This window comes from Mus pahari, chromosome 7, assembly GCF_900095145.1.
Source record: "Mus pahari chromosome 7, PAHARI_EIJ_v1.1, whole genome shotgun sequence".
Lineage (NCBI taxonomy): Eukaryota > Metazoa > Chordata > Mammalia > Rodentia > Muridae > Mus > Mus pahari.
In genome coordinates, this window is record NC_034596.1 from 51,022,706 (window position 1) to 51,045,123 (window position 22,418).

Consider the following 22,418-nt stretch of genomic DNA (forward strand, 5'->3'; position numbering starts at 1 on the left):
TGCTGAAGCGGTCACATTCCCCATGGCAGGCTATGGTTGGTTCTCAGAAAGGGCTTGATCCCGAATTTTTTTTTTTTTTTTTTTTTTTTTTTTTTTTTTTTTTTTTTGTTTTTCTCTCATACTGTTCTGGTTATATTTTTTTTTTTTTTTTTTTTTTTTGAAGGTGTACATTCAAATAAAAGAGAATGCCTTCCCCAAAGAACCAGGCTTTTTCCTGCGGTTTCTTATTTAATTAGGGAATTGTTAACTAGAAACTAAGCTTGCTCCTTGGCGATTCTCCTGCAATCTGCAAGATGGCCCAGGGCAAAGCGAACATCTAATGTTTTCAGGGACTGGCAGACTACACAGACACCAAGGAGGGTCTTTTAATGACATCTAGTTTTTTTTTTTTTTTTTTTTTTAGAAAGTGGCTGTTTATGTATACTGGGGAAACAAGCTAATAATCAGAACCACCACTCCAAGAATTCATTTTCATTTTCTCAAGGAATCTTCTCTCACTAATAATTCTAGTTTGGCCAAAATGATTATTTCAATCACTAAACATTGAGAAATCCACTTACCTCATTGAGGAGTATATTTTAATTATACTCTTACATTTATTTATAGCTCTTATTTGTTTGTTTTTGTTTTCTGAGACAGTGTCTCACTATGTGGCTATGGCTATGGCTGCTGTCTTGGAACCTTTGCCTCCCAGGTGCTAGGGTGACAAGCATGTGTCACCACGCCCAGCTAATTCCATGATGTTTTTGTGTCACCAGACCTTATTAGCTCCCTGCCTTATGAATCAGACACAGTTCTCCAACACTAATCCCATGTCTTTTAAAGATAACATTTCCAAATATGTGCTTCACATCTGAAAAGATCCTGTGTCAGAAGTAATTTCTAAAGAGACTATGGAATAAGTCAAACAAAATCTATTTTTTTTTACCAGCCAAAATGAATGATATGTCTATATAAACGAGGCAGATTTGGGTCTGTATTGCCTGAAGACGCTGGACAATTAGCTATGGGCACTGGTACACACATACTGCCAAGCACAGGCCCAGAAGAGCTGCTGAAATGGTTTTAAACTTTCTGTGTAGAATCTACCACAAAGTCCCAGTTAAAAGAGCCAGGAGTGAAAGCAGTGCTCCCAAATGACTGAGACTAAAAAAGATAATACATAATACCCCTAGGCATCTGTATGTCTCAGCATTTAAATTATATCCCTTGAAATGCCAATTTGGACTTCGTGCCAAGAAGCAGCTGAATCCCTTTTTCATGGAAATACTCAACAGAAGACCAATCTGCTTAAATGAAAGGTGTCTCTAATCACTTGGTATAAACGTAACATGTTTTTATTTTATTATGTAACCTTGAATTATCTTGTCCTGTAATGAATATCTTGCATTGTTACAGTTCCTCAATAATTTCATGGAATTACGTTGTCCAAACGTGCATTCTGATGCCAAGGAAAAACCTACCTAATTACTTAAATACAATTGCTTGATCTAGCAACATATCCAAAATTTAATAAAAATGTTGTTATACATCCCAGAAATAATCTTCTCTCCTGACAGCACTTGCTCAAAGTGTCTTATCCTCACAGGTACTTGGCACGATGGGAATGTTGCTAGATCAGTTTGACACAGTATTTCACAGCCTCTCTAGTCTCCACCTCTCTGAGTTCCAGTCTCTGCTGTTCCCTTTGTAGGATTAGTGATTACATGGATCTGACCCCGGTAGACATCGTAGGGAAAAGATGCTACCACTTCATCCATGCCGAAGATGTGGAAGGCATCAGGCACAGCCACCTGGACTGTAAGTACCCTTAAAGGGGAGTAGCCTGGGCAGTATCATTTGTCGGTCTGTCTGTCTCTGACTCCATGGGCCTCAGTGCTGACTTGCCCCCTTCATGTCTCTTGTCTGTATCTGAAATGACTGTCATCCAGTGAGAGAAGGTGAGATGAAATAATTTCAACTGGCATTTGGTATTATATTGAAAGCTGAGCACTGGGCCCAGCGGCATTGTGGGATCTCCAGGTACCCTTCTAGAACTGTGTGGTCACCAGAGCTTTCACTCACAGCAAGTAGACAGAGAGATCGTCTGTCTTAAATTCCTCCTTGTCCCTTTCATTTCCTAGACAACAATTTCCACTTTGAAATTTGTGGTTTCAGTTCCAAACGATAGAGAAGACAAGTTCAAATAGGCCCGAGTCTCATAAAAAAAAAAAATGCCTGCTTGCCTAGCCACAAAACCTAGGTGAGGGCAAAGCCCTAGGAGGCAGGGGCAGAACACCTGCGTGAGCATCCCCTGACAGCAGCAGTCTCTTCCTAGAGAAGCTCCTACGGAGGAGCCTCCAGCTTCCAGGCTCTAGAAAGAATAGGTTGGTCTTCACTCTGAGTCCTGCTCCGGGATCCTGGCCTCAGACTGGACCAAGATCTTCGGTAGAATGGCAGTCAGGAGGAACAGCCGCACTCTGGTTGAGTCGAAGCAACAACTCACAGACTCAGCAAGCAAGTTTCTCTGAGTCCACCAGCCTGCTTCTTCACAAAAAAAGGTCCAGGGAGCTGTGGGCTGGCGAAAGTTCCCTCCTCCAAGCATATATGGCTATCCTACAGACTTTCTGAAAGAGGAGCCCTACCAGCTACATTCTCCAAAAGGTCTACATAGTTCAGAAGCCTGACTTTCAGTGCAGGCATGGTGCTACCAGTGAAAATAGTCCAGTTCAAGGTGAGGGCTTTATGTCCCATAGACCAGACTGGTAGTCTTTGCCCCTTCTTGTTTCAGCTGAGAAGAGCTCCACCCCAGATATCTAGCCCTTTGCAATGAGTTCTTCAGTCTCAACTCAACTCTTCAAAGTCTGATGGAGACGGAGCTAGTCAAGTCTAGTGATCAACACTGTGTTACTGTGTTTATAACGCTACATTAGCAGCACTGATATGGAATCAAATTCAATGTTAGATTCTGTACATCTGTGTCTCTGGGCACAGCCTGAATACAGGATGCTCTCTAGTACAATCTACTCCCAACGCTGGGCACGTGCCTTGATATCACTCCCCAGGGAGTCGGGGAGCACACTTGTTGCTAAGAATGAATGGGTGTTATGTATCACAGAAGCAGATGGCTCTTCAATTAATTGGGGAGGAAAATGATGTTGTTTCCTGAACAGAAACATCAGGTTCTTTGTTGCTGGGAATTCAGGGGAAAAAAATGTAAAAAAAAATACAGATCTCTGAAGAGACCAGTGGATATATTTCTGGAATGCCACAGTCCAGAGGTATAGACTTTTAAATGAAGGTATTGTTTTCAAGACACTACCCCCCCCCCCATGTTGGCAGGAAAGAAGAGACACCGGGTGAGGAGATGGGGTGGGGGGCCGGAGCAGGGAGTGATTTCTCATTTGGGAGCCTTAATTAAGGTCTAAATTCAGAAACCTGGTGCTGGTTGTAAAGGAACTTTGTCATCCTTGGGCCTTATTTGGAAAACGCCATGTTTATATACAACTTGAAGAAACACAATTCTTGAGGAGTTTGAGGCCAGGCAGCTCACATCTTCCCAAGGGGCAAAATAGTCCCCAATACATGTGCTTGATGTCATCTTTTCCCCAGCCACTCTTGTCTTATTTTCAGTACCCAGAATAATTTATAAGTGCTAGAAAACAAACTACACTACCATCTACCATCATGAGGTTCTCCGAATTCCTCTGCTATCTTGGCAGATGATAAACAGAGACAGTATGCCTTCAAATTCTGATTTTTTTTCCATTACCTGATATTGACATACTGGCTATTGCTTTATGAGTTAGCCTGCTAACAATGATTGAGTTCATACTTTTAACACATACACATGCCTTCTCGTTTTGAGTTCTTTTAATAACCTTAAACACATGAAAAACAAACAGAATGGCCTTATAATTCTGTACAGCAAAATACACTTCACATGTTTAGCTATCATGCTGTGGAGTAACCTCGCAATGTCAAGTAGCGTACAATTAGTCAAACTGTAGGGGGAGGAAAAGGACTGTTTTGATCCTGCAGAATTTTGATCCTAATCAGATTGAAATTCCAATGTTCTTGTAGTGCTTAATATCTTCAATCTCTCTCTCTCTCTCTCTCTCTCTCTCTCTCTCTCTCTCTCTCTCCCCCACACACACACACACACACACACACACACACACACACATCAACACACACACACACACACACACACACACACACACACATCAAGCTGATTCCAATGTCAGGTTTTGCATTCTGTGACTGAAATAAGATGCTGAAATATACAAATGCATCCCACTTGGTACAATAAACATTAACATCATTATAAAGTAAGATTGAGTTTGAAACTGTGTGATGGAATGTCTGATGTTTACCTAATTCTCAGACCAAAGCCAGCCCAGTAACAAAATGACAGAGCATGTAATAAGCCTTGGTTGTGTAAACACTGGAAGGCAAGGCAAGAAGCCAGCGCAGCATCTTCCTTGTCCAAAGCCCTAGGCTATTACTGAAGGAGGCCTCATCTGTGCCTTCCTGGCAGGAGGAGGTCACAGTGACATAGACTCGGTTCAAGAATAAGATAGAATTCTAAAACAAAGGGGTGGTTAAAAAATAAACCACATTAACTATTTAGCTTTTCTTCCTAGAGCTATTGGCACGGTTCCTGGTTCTGTCTGTGAAAGGTGGGTTTTAGACATCTGATCATACTTCAGATATTCTGATATCTGTCTTGTGCTCTGAGTCGCAGATGAGACTTAAAGAAAAGGGGGCTCAGATGTCTTTGAGGACTAGAAACCCTGCCTTTATCATTGGCATCTTTTCTCAGCATAGGTGTCTTTAAATCAATAAATGAACATGTCCCTAGAATCAGAAAAGTAAAGAGAGATCTCCGCTGCACCAGGATCACATGACTCTGAAAGGACACGGCGAACACAAGACCAGCTGCCTCCCACTGGGCGGGTTCAAGGTACCGGGGTTAGCTAGATGGATCTCCACCCAGTGTCACATTGTTAGCAGGGCTTGGTGGCTGGCATCTGTCATCCCTGTGGAGAGGCTGAGGCAGGAGGATTACCAAGAGTGCAAGTTTAGTCTCCCCAGTGACCATGGCTCTTAAGTCAAGGGAGTTTCAAGTCTGTTTATTTCCCACTGTGACAAAAGACCTCTGTGACTTCTTTTCATTAAGCCCAGTTTCGTTAGTTCTTCAGGTCAAATTGGCTAAATCACCATTTCAGGGTTTGAATTTTAAACTGCATATGGCAGTGATTATTTGGGGACCTTTCTCTCTGCACTGCCCTCTCGTCTTCCATTGCTCAGGAGACAGTGACCTGGAGATGAATGTTCATGTCCCCTAGATCACCTGTTCCAGCTACCTAAGAGCGCCTGGGTCACCCTTGAATTATAAGATGTTTCGGCACACAGCACTCTGTCTGCCTAGAACCTAAAGCATGCACATGCAGGCCTGTGCTTTGCATTTGTCTTTATTGCTACGGATGAAGCCTTCGCCTAGAGTCTGAGCTGTTTTCTTGATCCAGCCCCTAGGGTTCTTCCTAGGTCAGATCAACAACTCTCCAAAACCTTACAGAGAGACAAGAGATGTGTCTTTCTTTCACCTTGTGACATTGTGTTCCACCAGCAACACTTACGACTCTGCAGTGGGATTCAAAGAAAAGAAGCATGAGCTACAGACAGTGGCTGCTTCCCCTCTAGGATGACAAAAACTCCAAATGCCTTTCCAGAGAAACAAAAGGCCTGCCCTGTTGCCTACAGGACCAAGTGGAAACAAAAAGTGTGACTGACCCCTTATACTTAAGAGCGAGTGTTCAAGCAATACACGGTAGCCATACTGCTTGCTTCTTAATACAGTTTTTAGCAACGTGACTATACAACTACCTGGCATAATGCATTCCATGCTGTTTTGCATCAATAACCCCTACACTTCCCTCCTGAAGGCGTCTCATCGCCAAATGCAAGCAGACTGCTTAATGCAGGACTAATTAGTATATCCCCTTCCAGTCTGCAGGCCTTCCATTGTAATTCCTTCCCAGCTCATTTTTTTCTACAACTGAACATCAATCAAAGTAAGTGCCCTGCCTGCCTAGGCAACACAAGATGTCCTCCATGCATTTGTCATCTGCCACACAAACAAAGGGGGAATTTAATTGTTGATTTGGGTATGCAGCCATAGCTCACAGGAAAGGGAGCTGCAAGTGAGGGAAGACAGGAAGGAATAAAGTTTGATGGGTGGGCCAAAGACAGATTGCACCAGGGGCTCTCTGCTGTTCTCTGGTCTCCGTGCTTCCTCTGGGCTGGGTCTTCAGGGATTTTTGCTACAACCTGGCCATTGCCTGGACTTTTTCCCAAAGTAAGAGATTTTTTTTTTTCTCTTCTCCCTTATGAATATGAAAATTCCCATGGAAGAAAACACACTGACAGCTATCACAGCTGCCTTTCTTCCAAAAGCCAAGTGGACCTACATTGTTGTTTGTTCCTTAGCTGCAGACACTGTCACAGGCCTGCATGAAATCACCAGGTTTCTAGGCGGGGACGAGTCAGGGTTAGTAGTTTGTATCTTTCTTCTTGAGGCAAGTGCTGATTTTGGACTTTCCGAGTCCATGGCAGGGCAAGTACAGAGAGCAAGGCCTGCAAGCGGGCCTGCTCACCAATCGAGTGCTTGTCCCCGGTGTCAGCCTGTTCAGGGAGCAGTGTGGACATGCGTAAGGAGCTTGCAGACATGCACTGCTTCAGGCCCATGCCAAATATACTGAATCGGAGTCCTGGGTTTGTAAGTCTTCGGTCGCTTGCCAACTCCCTTCAGCGTGAAGACTGAGCCATGCTGACCACGCTGGCATCCAGGAAGAACTATTTTATAAGGAGTCAATACAAACCAACTAATCAGCTCAAGTTCCTTTTCCTCCAGAGCTGGAGTGATTTCAGTGATGATAGTGGCACATAAGCACACTGATTGAGGGGTATCTCAATCAATGTTCAAATGAAAGGAGTGTATAATTATCTGATAAACTTGACTGTTTTTAAAATGATATAAACTAGTACTGGAGAGATGACTTGGCGATAAAAAGCATTTGCTGCTTTTGTAGAGGACCTGGAATTAGTTCCCAGCGCCTAGGGTGGCTAAAACCTATCTGCAACTCCAGTTCCAGGGACCTGTGCAGGCATCCCGTGTTCATGGCACACTCGCATGCACAGACACTATATTAAAAGTAACGATGTCTAGCTTAGGAAGGAAAAGGAAATCTTTGATGTTTCTCCCTAGGGTAATACTTTCCTATGAATACTTTATTACATGTGTGAATAAGAGTAGGGATATCTTCCCTGTTCTCCTTCATGTAACATTTCTGACTACTTTAACCATATACAACACCTTGTGGTATTACTAGGAGATTTAAAAATAAGGTATCCAGGGAGCTTACATACTGGTGGGGAAGATAGCGTGAGACATCCAACTCTGTATATGTAACATACAATGAAGACTATTAAGATGTATGAATGAAATACAGAGGTCCCAGAGGTGAGGACAGCCAAAGGGAAGCTGGAAAAGAACCCCCAGAGGGGGCAGACAAGGCACACTTCCCAGCCCTAGAAAGAGGATGGTAAGGAGCCAGGATGGCAGGAGAGGCAGGGAGTGTCAAGAGCATTCCAGGAGTAGAGAAGTGTAGAGAAGCATGGAATACAAAATCGCCTTCCCCAGAGGGCGAGCTTCAACTTTGATTTGACTGATAACTTCAACTCTCCAGTGGACTCCTGTCCCTGGTTGCCAGTTCAAGCAGGACCTGCTTTTGTTATGTGTTTTTTAATACAACAGCATCAAAAATAGTCCTTTTAAAAACAGCTCTTATAAAACATGATCCAAAAAAAAAAAATCCAATACTTCTAAATCATCCATTTCACCTTAGCCAACTAGCCTAAATAGAATCAACCCCATCACTTTTCTATTATACCATCTATTCTTGATCTTTTGTGACTTATCTTTATATTTTCCCTTTAAAAATCTAGTCTGCATATTAGAAAAGGTCCTTTAAGATGTTTCTAGGTTCAGCTGGGTAGCATAGAATTTAGTTCATGCATGTGGCTAGTATACAAGAGTTTGCCTGCAATTGTGAGGTTGACTAACTGTTCCCAGTCAATGCCTATATCCTGTCTGGCTTCATGGAGTTTTGTGGGGGGCATATCAACTAAATTATATCTTGTTATATGTGGGTCCACTGAGGAGAGACAGGACCATTTCATCCCTTCTGCCTCCTTCACTCTCCTTTAGTCTCTGAACCTCTATTCTAACTTCTTAAGGACTTCACTCAGCCTACGTCAGACTCCTTGCCCCGTAGCCGATGTACCATGCCAGTTTCCATATACTCGTCACCATTACAAATTGATAAGTGGAATTGAGACTCCACCCTCCAGTCAAAGGCAACTGGAGAGAAATCCTGGTTGAAGAAGGAAGAAAACATTTCAATCACTTTTCACACTGGAGAGTCCTCCAGGAACTCAACTGCCCAGTGTTAGGCACGGAGATTAATGAGCACTAATTGACACTGTCTGCCAGTGAGCAGGACCATGGACTGACTTCGTTTACCATAATCTCCTACCACAGTAGGCACTCAAAAAAAAAAAAAAAAAAAAAAAAAAAAAAAAAAAACCTCTTCCTAGGTGACTGGAGAAACCTACCATTTCCCTCATTCCGAGCCAGAATCCTTTCTTAGTGCCATGCTAGAGAGTTCAGTACTTCTCCTTTATATAACAAATCTTTTCAAAAAGAAAGGTATAGAGGCCAGAAAAACACCAGTGCCACTATTTTATGTCAGAAGGGACAGGAATGAGGAGTATTAAAACTCCCTGATTGGACTAAAAATGGCTTGAAAAAAATCTCTGAGGACTGTAGAAGTGGTGCAGTGGTTAGGAACACTTACTGCTCTTCCAGAGGTCCAGGGTTCGATTCCCAGCACCCACCTGATGGATCACAACGTGCCATCTGTAACTCCAAACCCAGGTGATCCACAGACACCAGACATACATGTGGTGCATATACATATGTGCAGGAAAACACCCATATACATAAACTTTTAAAAGTAAACTCTTAAGATCTCGAAGTCACTTGTGCCGGCATCCTTTGAGTCTGTCTGAGAACACCACACCGGTGCCATCAGTTTTCAAAAGGCCTGGACTCCAATTCAGTACATTATCATGGAGGAGGAGGAAATTTATTTTTTAAGCCGAACAAATTGACATGTCCCAAATCAATGAAAAGTTTTCTGCATGATTCAATATTAGCAGTTAATAAAGATCTATCAATTGGCAGGGCTAGAGGACAAAACCTCTTCTGAGGTTGTAAACCACAGACAGTGGCTCAGGCAGGGCCTGTCATTAGTGGGCAAGAGGGAATCCATATTTGATGCATAGTCATTCGAAGAACATCTATGGGTTCTTGTCTTTAAGCTTGGAACTCCCATTAAATAGCAAATCTCATCCAGCTTTACCAAATATTGCTCAGCACATAGACTTTTAAAAAGGAGGGGCTGGGGAGAAGACCAATTCGTGGATGCTTGCCATCAAAGACATCTCTAGCTCACTAATTGCAAAATCTATCGGAAAGTGTGCCTGGCATGAGAGTGTCAGTTGATCCTCTGAGTGGTTCCAAATGAAAAAGTGTCTTCATCGCAAGTAGATAAAGCACTTAACACAGTCTCAGCCACAACGCCGTCTCCCCTGTGCGACTTAACAGTGACCTTCCTGTAAGCATCAAGGACTATGACTTTTTAGATAAAGAAATGTGTTCTTGACTTAGACTCACATCAGGTTCCTTCTCCAGTCGTCTACAGTTTTCAAAAGCAGAGAAAAAAAAAAAAAAAAAAAAAAGTAATCCAGATTTTTTTTTTTTTTTCAAAAAGTCTGTTTCCAGAATGAAGTTTCCTGTCAGCCTGCCTTGGGCCTTAGGTGAAGAAGCAGAGATTAAAGAGTCAGTATTCTTTTTCATGTTTCATCTGCCAGTTTTGTGAATGTAGAAAGAAAACCAGTGGCCACAGCTAAGCACCCAACTGTGGAATTAAGTAGAAAGCATGATTTTAGCACACACATCCTTAAACACACACACACACACTCCACCTTAATGCATTCGAAAAATCATTTTTGAATCCCAAGCAAAAGGCACCCGTCTCTCCGCTCCGCCGCTACTGATGGAGGAAGCTCCGTAAGGGGGTTAGAGTTGTGCAGATGTGTCCTCCTAGTGCACACTGATGATGAAGCTCTTTGTTCAGCCCTGTAAGTGTGAGGCATGGCCTGCCCGATGAGCTCGCCACTTCCTGTTAACCAAGGCTTACCTGAATACACCAAGTACTGCAGCTTTTTAATGCTTTTGCACACCTCTCGATGCCCTGGGAGGCGCGGTGCTAAATGCCTGCTTTGATGGATGTTCATCTATCTCTTCAGGGCACTGCTTACTTCTCCATGAGATGCAACTCACTCGCTATCTAGACCTTCGCTTGGTTTTGTAGAACAGCCCAATAGGAAGACACCACATTCTCTCCCCACCCCCCTTTTATTCTCTTCCTATTTCTAAAGGCGAATTTGTACCGATCTGTTCAGATAACAGGCTGACATCCCCGCTGCAGACACTGGCTTCTTTCAGTCACTGTCTCTGTCTGTGGACAAAGTTTTCCCAAGGAAATATAAATCCTTTGGTTGGGAACTGTGTGGAGGGACACACAGTATGCCCCAAGGCCACGGAGTTTGAGGGGTTTTGGGGTAAAGTGAGTATTGTTTACAAACAGAGCATTCTTGCCTATGGTCTTGAGTCAAGAGATCAAGTGACATTTTGAAAGGATGATCAGGAAAGCTTATCATCCCGTCCCTTATTGGGGGATGGGTGACTATCAAAGGTCACATATTTTACAATGTAATCCCTTCACAGTTGACTTTTGGGTACGTCATTTGCCATTCCCTGCCCAATAGGGCATCGGGTAGTATTTTGACTAAAAGCCAAACAGACCCTCAATGGTGGTTCTTTACTTGCTAGATGGGCAGATCTCAACCAGGAGAACACAAGAACTGTGTTCTTCTTACACAAATGTAAGGTCAGCTCTGCCCCCTCAGGGACACAGTGTGTCTGGTGCCTTCAGGGTGGAAGGGGGGAGGGAGGAAGTTCTCAGAGCATCAGCCACCAATGGCTACTGATACTCCCCTAGACTAGAAGTAAAAAAGGAAGCAAATAGAGCCTGGATCATTCAAGAGTCTAAGAAAACCTGGGTAAACCTACTTCTCCTCCTCCCCGTGTCTTTATGGATGTCTTGTAAAAAAATCTAAGAAAAAGCCATGGAAACTCTCTGAGATCTTTAAATAAAAACTAATACCTCAGGGGCATACCATTAAAAGAATTGTAAAGAAGTTTGGATGTGGCTGGTCAGCTCCATTGAGGGGTATACCAGGCAACCAGCCCAGGAATCTCGACAGTAGAGGGTACACATTAGAACAAGCCACAAAGATGCCAGATCACATGTCGGCAGTGCCCAACCCACAGCTCACGGATGCCACAGGAAGAACCGGTTGTCATGTGTATTTCCTCTCCCTGTACTTCCTTCTTGCTGTAGTGTGTGTGTGTGTGTGTGTGTGTGTGTGTGTGTGTATACATACTCTATTTTTTAGAACTGCCATATCAACTAACTCATATTGTACTCATTTCTGGCTTTCTCCACAAAAGGAGCTTTGTGAAGAAGGCTGACCTAAAAATTCCCTCATTTTTCCCTACTGCTCAAACCCGTAACTCAAAAACAACAACAGCAGCTACTAGATAACAGAGAATCCAAAAGAGTTGGTTTTTTTTTTTTTCTTTTTGTGTTTTTCAAGTTCTCTAATTTATTACACACTAAAAATCTCTTTCAAACTGGCACCAACGTGGCTTTTCTTCTTGAGCTGATTAGGGCCACATGAGCTCAGGAAAAGCTGTCAGATCCTGCCTCTGGCACAGCTGGAATGATCCAAATGATTTGCCAGTATGATTTTTTTTTTCAAGAAATAAGCTTCATCCCAAAGTTACAAATTTATATTCTGTGAGAAGTTATGAGCAGAAAGTATTCCTGATTCAGTATGGAAGAAGGTACTCTGGCAACTTCTTTTATGTGAACTTGACGACAAAAGCAAACTTGGTTAATGTTTTGGTCACCATTTCATTCCCTCATGGAACTACTGTCCTATCTTCTCTGTGGATTCCAATGGTATACGGAGGTCCCGTTTAGAAAACACCAGCCCATGAGTCCTCACTGAAGACCAAAATTCTGTAAAAGATCAGTCCAGGGACAATTATGACCCAGAAACTGCTCGTCTTCAGCTGTGTGCCATGAGCTCTGAGACCTGTGGTATTTACCAGTGACCCAGGAACAGCCGCAGTGCTGAGCGGAAGAAATCCTTCTGTTCAGTCCTTCACCTGGCCTCCTCTTCACATCAGAACTCACCTGTCTGCCTCTTTGTCATTCAGCGATGTATTCTTGGCTAGGCATCCCTGAGCCTGGGTTTAATGAAAGGACTGAATTAATGTATTCATGGACCCTAATAAATTTGTATTTATCTTCTCAGCAAATGCCCTTTAAGCAGACCAAGTCCTCCTCCCTCGTCATCTAAAGCTGGCATTGCATCAGCTCTTTGTATTAGAAATGGTGTTTATCTGAGAACTGTCAGGGAGGTTGGTGTTTTTAAGTGAGGAGCCGGATAGACCAGTGGAGTGATCCTTCTGTTGATTCTTTACATTCTAACTCCATCTTATTTGTTTCTTCAACTTAACCCTTTTCAGTCTCTATAGTCTGGAGTTGGTGATTTCTGTTGTTTGTTGCCTGTTCTGGGTTCCACTGGGGTCCAGAACCCCCACCCAAGCAATGCCAGCCTAGCTTGCCAATTCAATTTTTTTTTCATATGATTCTGCAAAAAGGGTTTTTTTTTCCTCAAGTCTTTTTGTCTTTGTTAAAAATACTAAAACCATTAGGAATTATCCTTTATTCTGCTTAGAAAGCAGATAGAACTATGTCACCAACCAGATTGGAGTGTGGTAATTTCCTTTGCAAAGACTTGCACAAGCCACTGTCCTCAGGTAAAAGTCATCCAGGCCGAGAAGCTCTGATGAGAGCGCCCCGTGTTGCATGCCACAGAGGTTTAACAGGAGAGCCTTGTGGTATGTCAGGCAGTTCACTGCTTTCTGCCTCCACTAGGAGTTTTGTAGCCTGGGAAGCCATGCATACAGAATGGCAGAACTTACTGTTGCCAACAAAAGGAGGGCACAATGCTACCTGCAGAGGCTCACCATGAGGGAAGGTGATGGTCCCCAGCCTTCCAACGCCCTGCATTGTGTGGTAGCTTAAGAACAAAACTTGCCTCGTGTGAAGCATTCATTAGGGCTTTTTCAAGCAACAGTGAAGACATAATTATTAAATTTTACAACCATCCATTTAACATATTGTGAGAAAAAGGGGGGGAAAAGGGAGAAAAGCATGAAAGTCTGTCCACTATGGACACAGGACGTAGGCGTTTGATTTGTGACCACTTTCAGAGGAAGGAAGAGTTTCAACAACCTGGTATGTTGCTCTTTTCCAAAGTGACTCCCTTTCTCCATCCACCCCCCCCCAAAAAAAAATCAAAATGTACTTCATGAAACTATTGTATATGAAGCACTTATTAGCCGTAATTAAATGGACAATATGAATTTACTACGTCTTTAGGACTCTGGCTTGTTCTGGTTTAGAGCAAGATGATTAATGCAAATACATATTACTTGAGATAACCATTTAGCAGCTAATTTAGCCAAATTTATTACAGCAGTTAGAGGTTTTTCATTTTAGCAGACGGAGACAAGGACATGCCAAAAGTGGGTCATGTAGACGAGTGCGCACTGCCCTCTAGTGGCTGGCAGGCTGGTGAGCTTTTGTGGGGGGCGTGAGCAGTGGTCTCCAAGTCCTGAAGCAGAGCCTTCCCTGCATGCTCTCAAACCATTCCCATCCATAGCACTTTATTTAGGGGATGATTTACTACGGTTTCCCTTTTTACTAGCTCAGGAGAACCCAGATACAAATCAAATCTACTTCAACTTGGCAAGATTCTGGTTAGACTATCATTTTTAAACATCTGCATTTTAAAGCTCTCTTACAGTGGGTATTTAAAGGCACCGGTTCACATTCCTGATTGTTTTTACTTGTTCCTTCATTTTGTGCCGTATTTCAGCATCTGGCTGGAGCTGTCACTCTGTTTGGCTCAAGTCAAGTCAGTGCCGTGCCTCTCTTAGGCCAGTGTCTCTCTCTCTCTCTCTCTGACTCAACCCAGGGATATATTTTGTTCCAACCTTCAGCTGTCTCACCACAATTTACCCCGGCTGACCAATGTAAATTTACTTCATCCAAGGACTATAAATTCTGTAAGACAAGATCAAAAGGAACGGATGGCTAAGGACACGGGTTTGATATTGCTCGGGCTGAAGGGATGTGATCAAAGGCGGAGGGGGTATCTTCAGAACCATTCAGGTATCCAGAATCTCACGGAGGGCGACTCAGTGCTATGCATAAATCGGGCAGAGATTTGCCTTCCTTACCATCTGATGTTAAACCCACCGACAATATCCACACCACATTAGGTGTGCTCTGAGCCAAAAAGATTAGTAGCCCTTTTATTCTTCCTTTCCCACCACGGCTGCCCAGAAAGGAATATAGTCTCACTCCAGATGCCAGGAACCCTAGCTGGGCAGCTGCTGCTCCAATGAGATGTTGATTTCATTTGTGCTAATGGCATCTTAAGTCAGGCATACGCTGGGCTCCCCAAGCTCTGGTCTCAGGTTGGGCAGAAATGAAACCCGTTCTATGTCCCGTCTGGATACTACACCTTCTGTTTTGTTTTATCTCCCTTTACCCTACTCCAGTGCTGAATAAGGGTCAGTGCGTGACCAAGTACTACCGCTGGATGCAGAAGAATGGAGGCTACATCTGGATACAGTCTAGCGCCACCATCGCTATTAATGCGAAGAATGCGAATGAGAAGAACATCATCTGGGTGAATTATCTTCTTAGGTACCTTTTCTGTTAAATTTCTCTCTCGGTTATAAACTGCATGCACTGAGGCTAATAGCTGACAGGTCGTGAGTACTGTCTTAGGACAGGGACAGGGACAGGCAGGGTGCTCTGCTTCCTGCAAGATTCAAAGAACTAGGAGATGATCAAAGCCCACAAATCTCAGGTCGTCAGTTTTGGGGCAGCCCGGTCCCCAGAGCTGCTCTCCTTCCTGGGAGATGAGACAAGTTCCACCCAGAGACGTTTGCCTAAAGCTGCTGCATCCTAGAAAGCATCTCCTTACGCCCCCGCCTTTGCCCTTGCACTCTAGTCCCTGGGGAAGCAAACAGAGCCAGAGGGGAATAGCAAGGACCCTTTGCTTCCTCTGCATTCCATCGTTTTGATCCCTTCGACCTTCTGCACAGGGTTTTGTTCTCTGGGTACTCAAATTTTGGTAAGCACGATGAACCACTTTGCCAGAGCACTGACAATCTCGGTGTAATAATAATAATAATAATAATAATAATAATAATAATAATAATAACGACAATGATGATTATTGTAACTTCTTTGCCTGCCACTCTGGGCTTTTAGTCAAGTTTTATGTTTTTAAAATTTGTATCCATTGCAGCCCAAATTCAACTGCTTCCTAAATGCTGGTACAGGGTACCTTTTGCTTCCCCTTCCCTATGTCTGTTCTTCGACTGAGATTCCAACAAGCAGTCAAGTGACTAAAGCCAACAGCCTGGATGGCTTGGGTTTGAGGGCAAGCCTTCAGGAAAGTTCTCTACTGGTCTTGTCACAGGGCTATCCCAGCACTTGGCTCCCGCCCACCACCGTAATTCCACTCTTGGGCCTCTGTTGTCCTAAAGGCACCAAGCAGGATCCACATGTGTGCTGAATAGAAAGACTTCCAGTAGAGCTAATGAATGGAAGTCGGTGCCCTTTGGCTGGTAATTTCAACAAAGGCTACCTGAGTCCCATTTTTCTTAGAGACAGCCGAATGGGGCCAGCCACGATGTTAACAAGCACGGCTCATCAGCAGACTGGCCCTTCAGTGTTCCGCACACTTTGGTGATGACTTGAAGGCATGAATGTGCTTGCTTTCTGCACCGTATCAATCAGACGCTAATGATTATTGCTCTAGAGAGGGCCTTAATGGATGCCACTTACAAGGGTTTTCATCTATCTGCTTTCTTGTTTCCTCTTTCCACCTCTTCTGCTCTCTATCATTTCTCTCTAAAGGTAAAAGTGTGTGTGTTGTTTTTGTTTTGTTTTGTTTTTTTTAGACAGGGTTTCTCTGTGTAGCCCTAGCTGTCCTGGAACTCACACTGTAGACCAGGTTGGCCTCAAACTCAGAAATTTGCCTGCCTCTGCCTCCCAAGTGCTGGGATTAAAGGCATGCACCACCTGGCGGTTTTTTTTTTTTTTTTTTTTTTTTTTAAAGAGGGTATTGAATCCCATTACAGATGGTTGTGAGCCACCAAGTGGTGATTGGGATTTGAACTCGGGACCTCTGGAAGAGCAGTCAGAGCTCTTAACTGCTGAGCCGTCTCTCCAGCCCATGTGTGTGTTTAACGTGGCTTTCTCCAAGGGCTGATTTTCATGAGGACTAGACGGTCCCCCTTGATTGTGATCTTCTCGTGGAGGCTGTGAGGTCAAGGAATCTGTTCTACGAAGTCTTTCTATGATAGTCACTACTGCTACTACAGAAAGCTATGAAAGCACCTGTGACAAACAGAAAATAGAACAAGATACCAGACACGGATGTTCTTTTGCTGGGCAAAAGTGGTGGTGTCATTATGAAGAAATAAATGACAGTAAATAGTCACTATAGGTTAGACACCATGTCTACCATGTTGGTGCACTATAGAGCTCTGAAGGCATCTATGTTTGTTATTCACATTCCGTGGGATTTATTTACTAGTTATTGTGTATTTTCTTGAGGAATACACAATGGTCTTATTTATTTATTTATTTTTATTGGTTATTGTGTACTTTCTACGAGAGTCCTTTCGACTACCTCATGACTTCCCACTCTGCCTGTGATGGCAGAAGTATTAAGGAGTAGGAGAAGAGTTTGGATCAACACTATTCTACCCCTGAGCTGAAAAGTAACAGCCCACCAGCATTTGGTAACTCTAGCTCATCAGATTCCTTATGGATAGGAAGAAAGCAGCTTGGGCATCAAAGGCCAGCCTTCAGGCTTCTGCACCTTGGCTTCATGTGTGGTAGATCTTTCACAGATGACCTGAAGACCCACCCTGAGATCAATAAGAACAACAAGTGAACTGGAGACATGTGACCTTTGAGGCCCGTGGCACCATGACTACAGGAAACCGATGCCCGTGGGCTGAGACACAAGCCAGTCACTCATAGGTGCCATTCTGCAGGCTGGAGATCTAGTGAGAAAAAGCATTCATTGGCACAAGACAAACTCCTAAATTGGCTTTTCTTTCCCACCTTCCTAGCCAAAAAAAAAAAAAAAAAAGGATTATTCTTACTCAAGCAACGCTTCACTTCTGGGCCTGCTCCATGCTCCTCTTCCACTCTTCAGGAATGTCTGCCCTCAGTCTTCATCCCATTGCCTGGCAGCACTTACTAGAAACCCTAACCTCAGAGTACTCAGAGCTCAGAGTACCAAGTCTGCCTTCCTTCCATTAGTCTCATCTGATTATCTAGAGAAAGCTGTTGCTGTTAAAGCTAATTCACACTAAGGAGTAAATGCCTGATAATCCATCTTAGTGAATTAACCCTCCCAGGGACATTTGCAATTTTAGAGTAGAGACTGAAACAGTGACTTCCTTAATATGGGGATTCAGTAGCAAATCAGTCCCTGATCATGTGCTGCCTCCGCCTTGGCCAGCCATGTACAAGATAGAAGAGGCATTTCCCATTTGGAGGCAAAAGATGCTTTTCTCCTGTCTTTGGTTACAGAAGCCCCTACAGATCATAAATCTGGCAGACTGGGACGGACTTTCCCAGAAGATGGCTAGCTCAAACTGACCGAGCATTTCATCTCCGGAAAAAGGCTCGTTTCTAAATTAAAAACAGAACAAACACTGAGCACACTTGTGTCCGTGGGGTTAGATCCATTCTGTTAGGGCCTCTCTCACACTGGGCCTCTCCCACTGCAATCAGCCGCCCAGCTAACAAGCCACAGGTGTACACCGCATGAGCAGACGGAACTGTGATTGTAATGGGCGTGCTGACAGTTCAGGAGCCTCGAATCCCAAGATGCACCTGCGCATCTGACAGATCGTTAGGCACTGAGGGCCTGCCGCCACCGCCACCACCACCACCCCCATAGCTTTGGAGCAATCCAAACAGCTGAGAAGTTGCATCAAGGAGCCAAGGCAAGGGTACTGAGGCAATGAACTCATCAGGAACAGGAGAGAAGGTAGGACTCACCAGGTGGCGTGGGAAGGAATCGCTGAGACTCCTCTCATTGGCCCAGCCCCCGGGTGTTATGCCAGGAGGAGAGAGTCAAGCAGCGAGGTCCTCCGGCCCCCAGTGGTACCTGATTATTTAAAAGCTTTTTAGTGGCTTTTGTGCAGCATTTGGGTATTCAATCATTGTGGCAGGGTGCACCTGTACCCTGGCACACACAATCCAGGCTTCTGTGAAAAGTCCCATGAGCAGCTGAGAAAGGATTTCCTACTTAGTCCTCAAAACTTCCTCAACCCCAGAAGTGTTCAGTGAGGGCAAGTGAGTTCAGGAGATGATGAATGCTCCCTCCAACCCCAACCCCACCCCCACCCTCGCCCCCGCCTCCTGATAATGGATGTCTTCCTTCCCACAGTAATCCTGAGTACAAGGACACGCCCATGGACATTGCACAACTCCCGCATTTGCCAGAGAAAGCGTCAGAGTCCTCAGAGACATCCGACTCTGAGTCAGACTCTAAAGACACCTCAGGTATTACAGGTACTACTTCTCCATGCTCTCTAGCTAAGGCACACTGGTCTAAGCACAGGGGTGGGTAGCAGTCAGCAGGCCACAGTTACAGGCCGAGCAACCGGCTGAATCCTGTAATAAGATCTATCCTGACTATCTCAAACACACTAATGAATATGTATATGTATGTATATGTATACATACATATACATATATATAATCTTCATATTCTGTGTATATATGTTTTGGCAGACATGCATGCATAATATGTATGCATAAACACACAGAAAAGAGTAAGTAATCACTTAATGTTAACCCTCCCGTCCTTATAGAAGGAATAGAATACTATTCCTATTCTATCATTTTTATTATTCATACTGTGGCTCCACAGCCAGAAGCAAGTAACAGGAATCACTCTGCCAGGCCCACAGATGAATGACTTCTATCAAGGTTCAGGCCCCACCAAGCTGGGGAGGTGCCTGTAAAATAGGCTCTAAGTCCGCAGGCTAGAAGCTTTTATGTCCTGTTCACTACTCCACGCCACCCATAAACAAAGGGCAGAAGTTATTCTAGACCCTCTGCCCCAGTAAACAACTCTTCGAGCAACACAATCCTAAGACAGTAAAATAGCTACTCCACTGGTTTTATTTCTGGAAGTGTCCAGACCAAGTCCCTACGCTCCCATTTCCGGTTGTTTAAGGGAGTAAACTTCCTGAGCGATAAGGAAAGCAAGAGTCCGGGATCTGTGGGGGAGGTTGGTCTTCTTTCCATTCCCAATCCCCTCCCAGAGGCACACGGTGAGCAGAGAATTGGACTCTCCATTTCAGCTGCACAACCGCTTAACAGGGGGAAATGAAGGCCACAGTGGGTACAGGATTGGCCCAAGGTTCTAATCCAGTCTGCTACCCACAGCTGTTATGGCAAAGACATAGAAATCAACATCCCTCTAGGTCTCCCGGGACTGATTGATGGGGAAAATCTGTTCTCCCTCAAATGAGGCAAGGGAGCTAGGTCTCTCCATCAGCCTCCTGCCTTCAGAGGCCCTGAATTCCAGGGTTGTGAACACCAACCACCCCCCCTTGGGGTGTGGGGGCACACTTCATGGTGGAACTTGTTTTCCTGGTCCATAAAATGTGAAGCTTTGTCGTTGTCACTCCCCCCCCATCTCCCACCCCTGCCGAAGTTCTAGAGTAGTCTCTGCCTTTTGTTTTATAGTAGTCAACAAAACTTCCTACTATTGTGAGCTTATAGTAGAAGAAAGGGACAAATGCAATTAAAAATGCAGTGGATCAGAAAAACACACACACACAGTATGATTTTCAGTAATGAATAGACGCTAACCAATGGAAAGCACAAACCTCTCTAACAGTCACATGATACTCCACCATCTTGCCTTTTATGTCCCTAAAACTATATTCCAAGTTAATCTGACTCCCTGGACTCAGTGTAGGTGTCCGCAGGACTTCTTACACTTGTCTGTGTTAAGAATCACCTGCTCACAGGCCGATCTGATCTGGCAGGGCAGAGCAGGGCAGATCCTGGGGGACTGCAGTGGTACCAAATATGGGGCTTTGTGGAAGACCTACCGGAAGGGGTGGGTGCCGCTGTGCTATGACCCGCCCCTTTGGCTAAACTTCAGCCAAGCCTGAGCTATTTGTCACTGTGCTCCTACTGTGCTGGATCCTAAGTTCTTCAGTCCTGCTAACAGGTGTCTTCTCTCTTCCCTCACGCCCCCTGCCACCCTGCCACCCCACACAGAGGACAACGAGAACTCCAAGTCCGATGAGAAGGGCAATCAGTCCGAGAACAGCGAAGATCCGGAGCCTGACCGCAAGAAGTCAGGCAGCGCGTGCAACAACGACATGAACTGCAACGACGATGGCCACAGCTCCAGCAACCCGGACAGCCGTGACAGCGACGACAGCTTCGAGCATTCGGACTTTGAACACCCCAAGGCGGCCGAGGATGGCTTCGGCGCGCTGGGCCCTATGCAGATCAAAGTGGAGCGCTACGTGGAGAGCGAGGCGGACCTGCGGCTGCAGCCCTGCGAGTCCCTCACGTCGGACAGCGCCAAGGACTCAGACAGCGCGAACGAGGCGGGCGCACAGGCGTCCAGCAAGCACCAGAAGCGCAAGCGGCGGCGGAAACGGCAGAAGGGTGGCAGCGCCAGTCGCCGGCGCCTGTCCAGCGCGTCCAGCCCAGGCCTGGACGCCGGTCTGGTGGAGCCTCCGCGGCTGCTGTCATCGCCGCACAGCGCCTCCGTGCTCAAGATCAAGACAGAGATCGCTGAGCCCATCAACTTTGACAACGACAGCAGCATCTGGAACTACCCGCCCAACCGGGAGATCTCCAGGAACGAGTCCCCATACAGCATGACCAAGCCCCCCACCTCTGAGCACTTCCCATCCCCGCAGGGCAATGGAGGCGGCAGCAGCGGCGGGGGAGCACTGCACGTGGCCATCCCCGACTCGGTCCTCACCCCACCAGGCGCCGATGGCACAGCTGGCCGCAAGACTCAGTTCAGCGGCACAGCCCCAGTGGCCTCTGATCCACTGTCGCCCCCGCTCTCGGCGTCCCCGCGGGACAAGCACCCCGGGGGCGGGGCGGGGAGTGGCGGGGGTGGCCCTGGTGCATCCAACTCCTTGCTGTACACTGGGGACCTGGAGGCCCTACAGAGGTTGCAAGCGGGCAACGTCGTGCTTCCGTTGGTGCACCGGGTGACCGGGACCCTAGCGGCCACCAGCACAGCCGCACAGAGGGTCTACACCACGGGCACTATCCGCTACGCACCCGCTGAGGTGACCCTGGCCATGCAGAGCAACCTGCTACCCAACGCGCACGCTGTTAACTTCGTGGACGTTAACAGCCCAGGCTTTGGCCTCGACCCCAAGACGCCCATGGAGATGCTCTACCACCACGTGCACCGACTCAACATGTCAGGACCATTTGGCGGCGCCGTGAGCGCAGCCAGCCTCACACAGATGCCAGGTGGCAACGTGTTCACCACAGCCGAGGGACTCTTCTCCACACTGCCCTTCCCGGTCTATAGCAACGGTATCCACGCGGCACAGACTCTGGAGCGCAAGGAGGACTGAGCGGGGCCCCACTCAGGAGGCATCGTCGTTTTCGTTTAGACCTTTCATTCTAGCACTTTGAATTCGAGCTGGTCAGCGTCTTCTCTCAACACGGTGGCCCCATCCCACCCCCTCTCTTTCTTTCATTGGACTTATTCTTTCTTGTAAAGACATGTTTATTTTTTGCCTTCAGAGGGTCAGATGACCGGTTGCCTGCCATTTTGTCTTCTAAGATGTGTGTTGGGTTGTTTGACTTTCCTTTGCATCTTTATTAAGATGTCTTTAATGTGTATATGCCTCTGCCATAGAATACTCAGTCTTGTGGTCAAGAGATTTCTCAAGTGACAACCATTGGGTTTTCTTCCTAAAGATCTTGATATGATCAAGATGGAAAGAGACACGCATAAATGATTGTGCCCTGTTTGACTAAGTCAAATGAGATGGG

At 45.4% G+C, this 22,418-nt stretch overlaps 1 protein-coding gene across 5 annotated transcripts in view; it reads left to right on the forward strand.

Moving 5' to 3' along the window:
• Positions 1-22,412, forward strand: part of Npas3 (neuronal PAS domain protein 3) — an 819,449-nt gene extending 797,037 nt beyond the window's left edge. For 3 of the 5 annotated variants that reach the window (XM_029541027.1, XM_029541029.1, XM_021201531.2), the window contains 4 exons: positions 1,694-1,800; positions 14,876-15,023; positions 18,805-18,929; positions 20,658-22,412. In XM_029541027.1, the coding sequence (XP_029396887.1) occupies positions 1,694-1,800; positions 14,876-15,023; positions 18,805-18,929; positions 20,658-21,994 (1,717 nt within the window). In that variant the 3' untranslated portion in view covers positions 21,995-22,412. The remainder of the gene's footprint in view (positions 1-1,693; positions 1,801-14,875; positions 15,024-18,804; positions 18,930-20,657) is intronic. The other 2 variants (XM_029541028.1, XM_029541030.1) reach the window with 1 other exon arrangement.
• Positions 22,413-22,418: the final 6 nt, after the last annotated feature.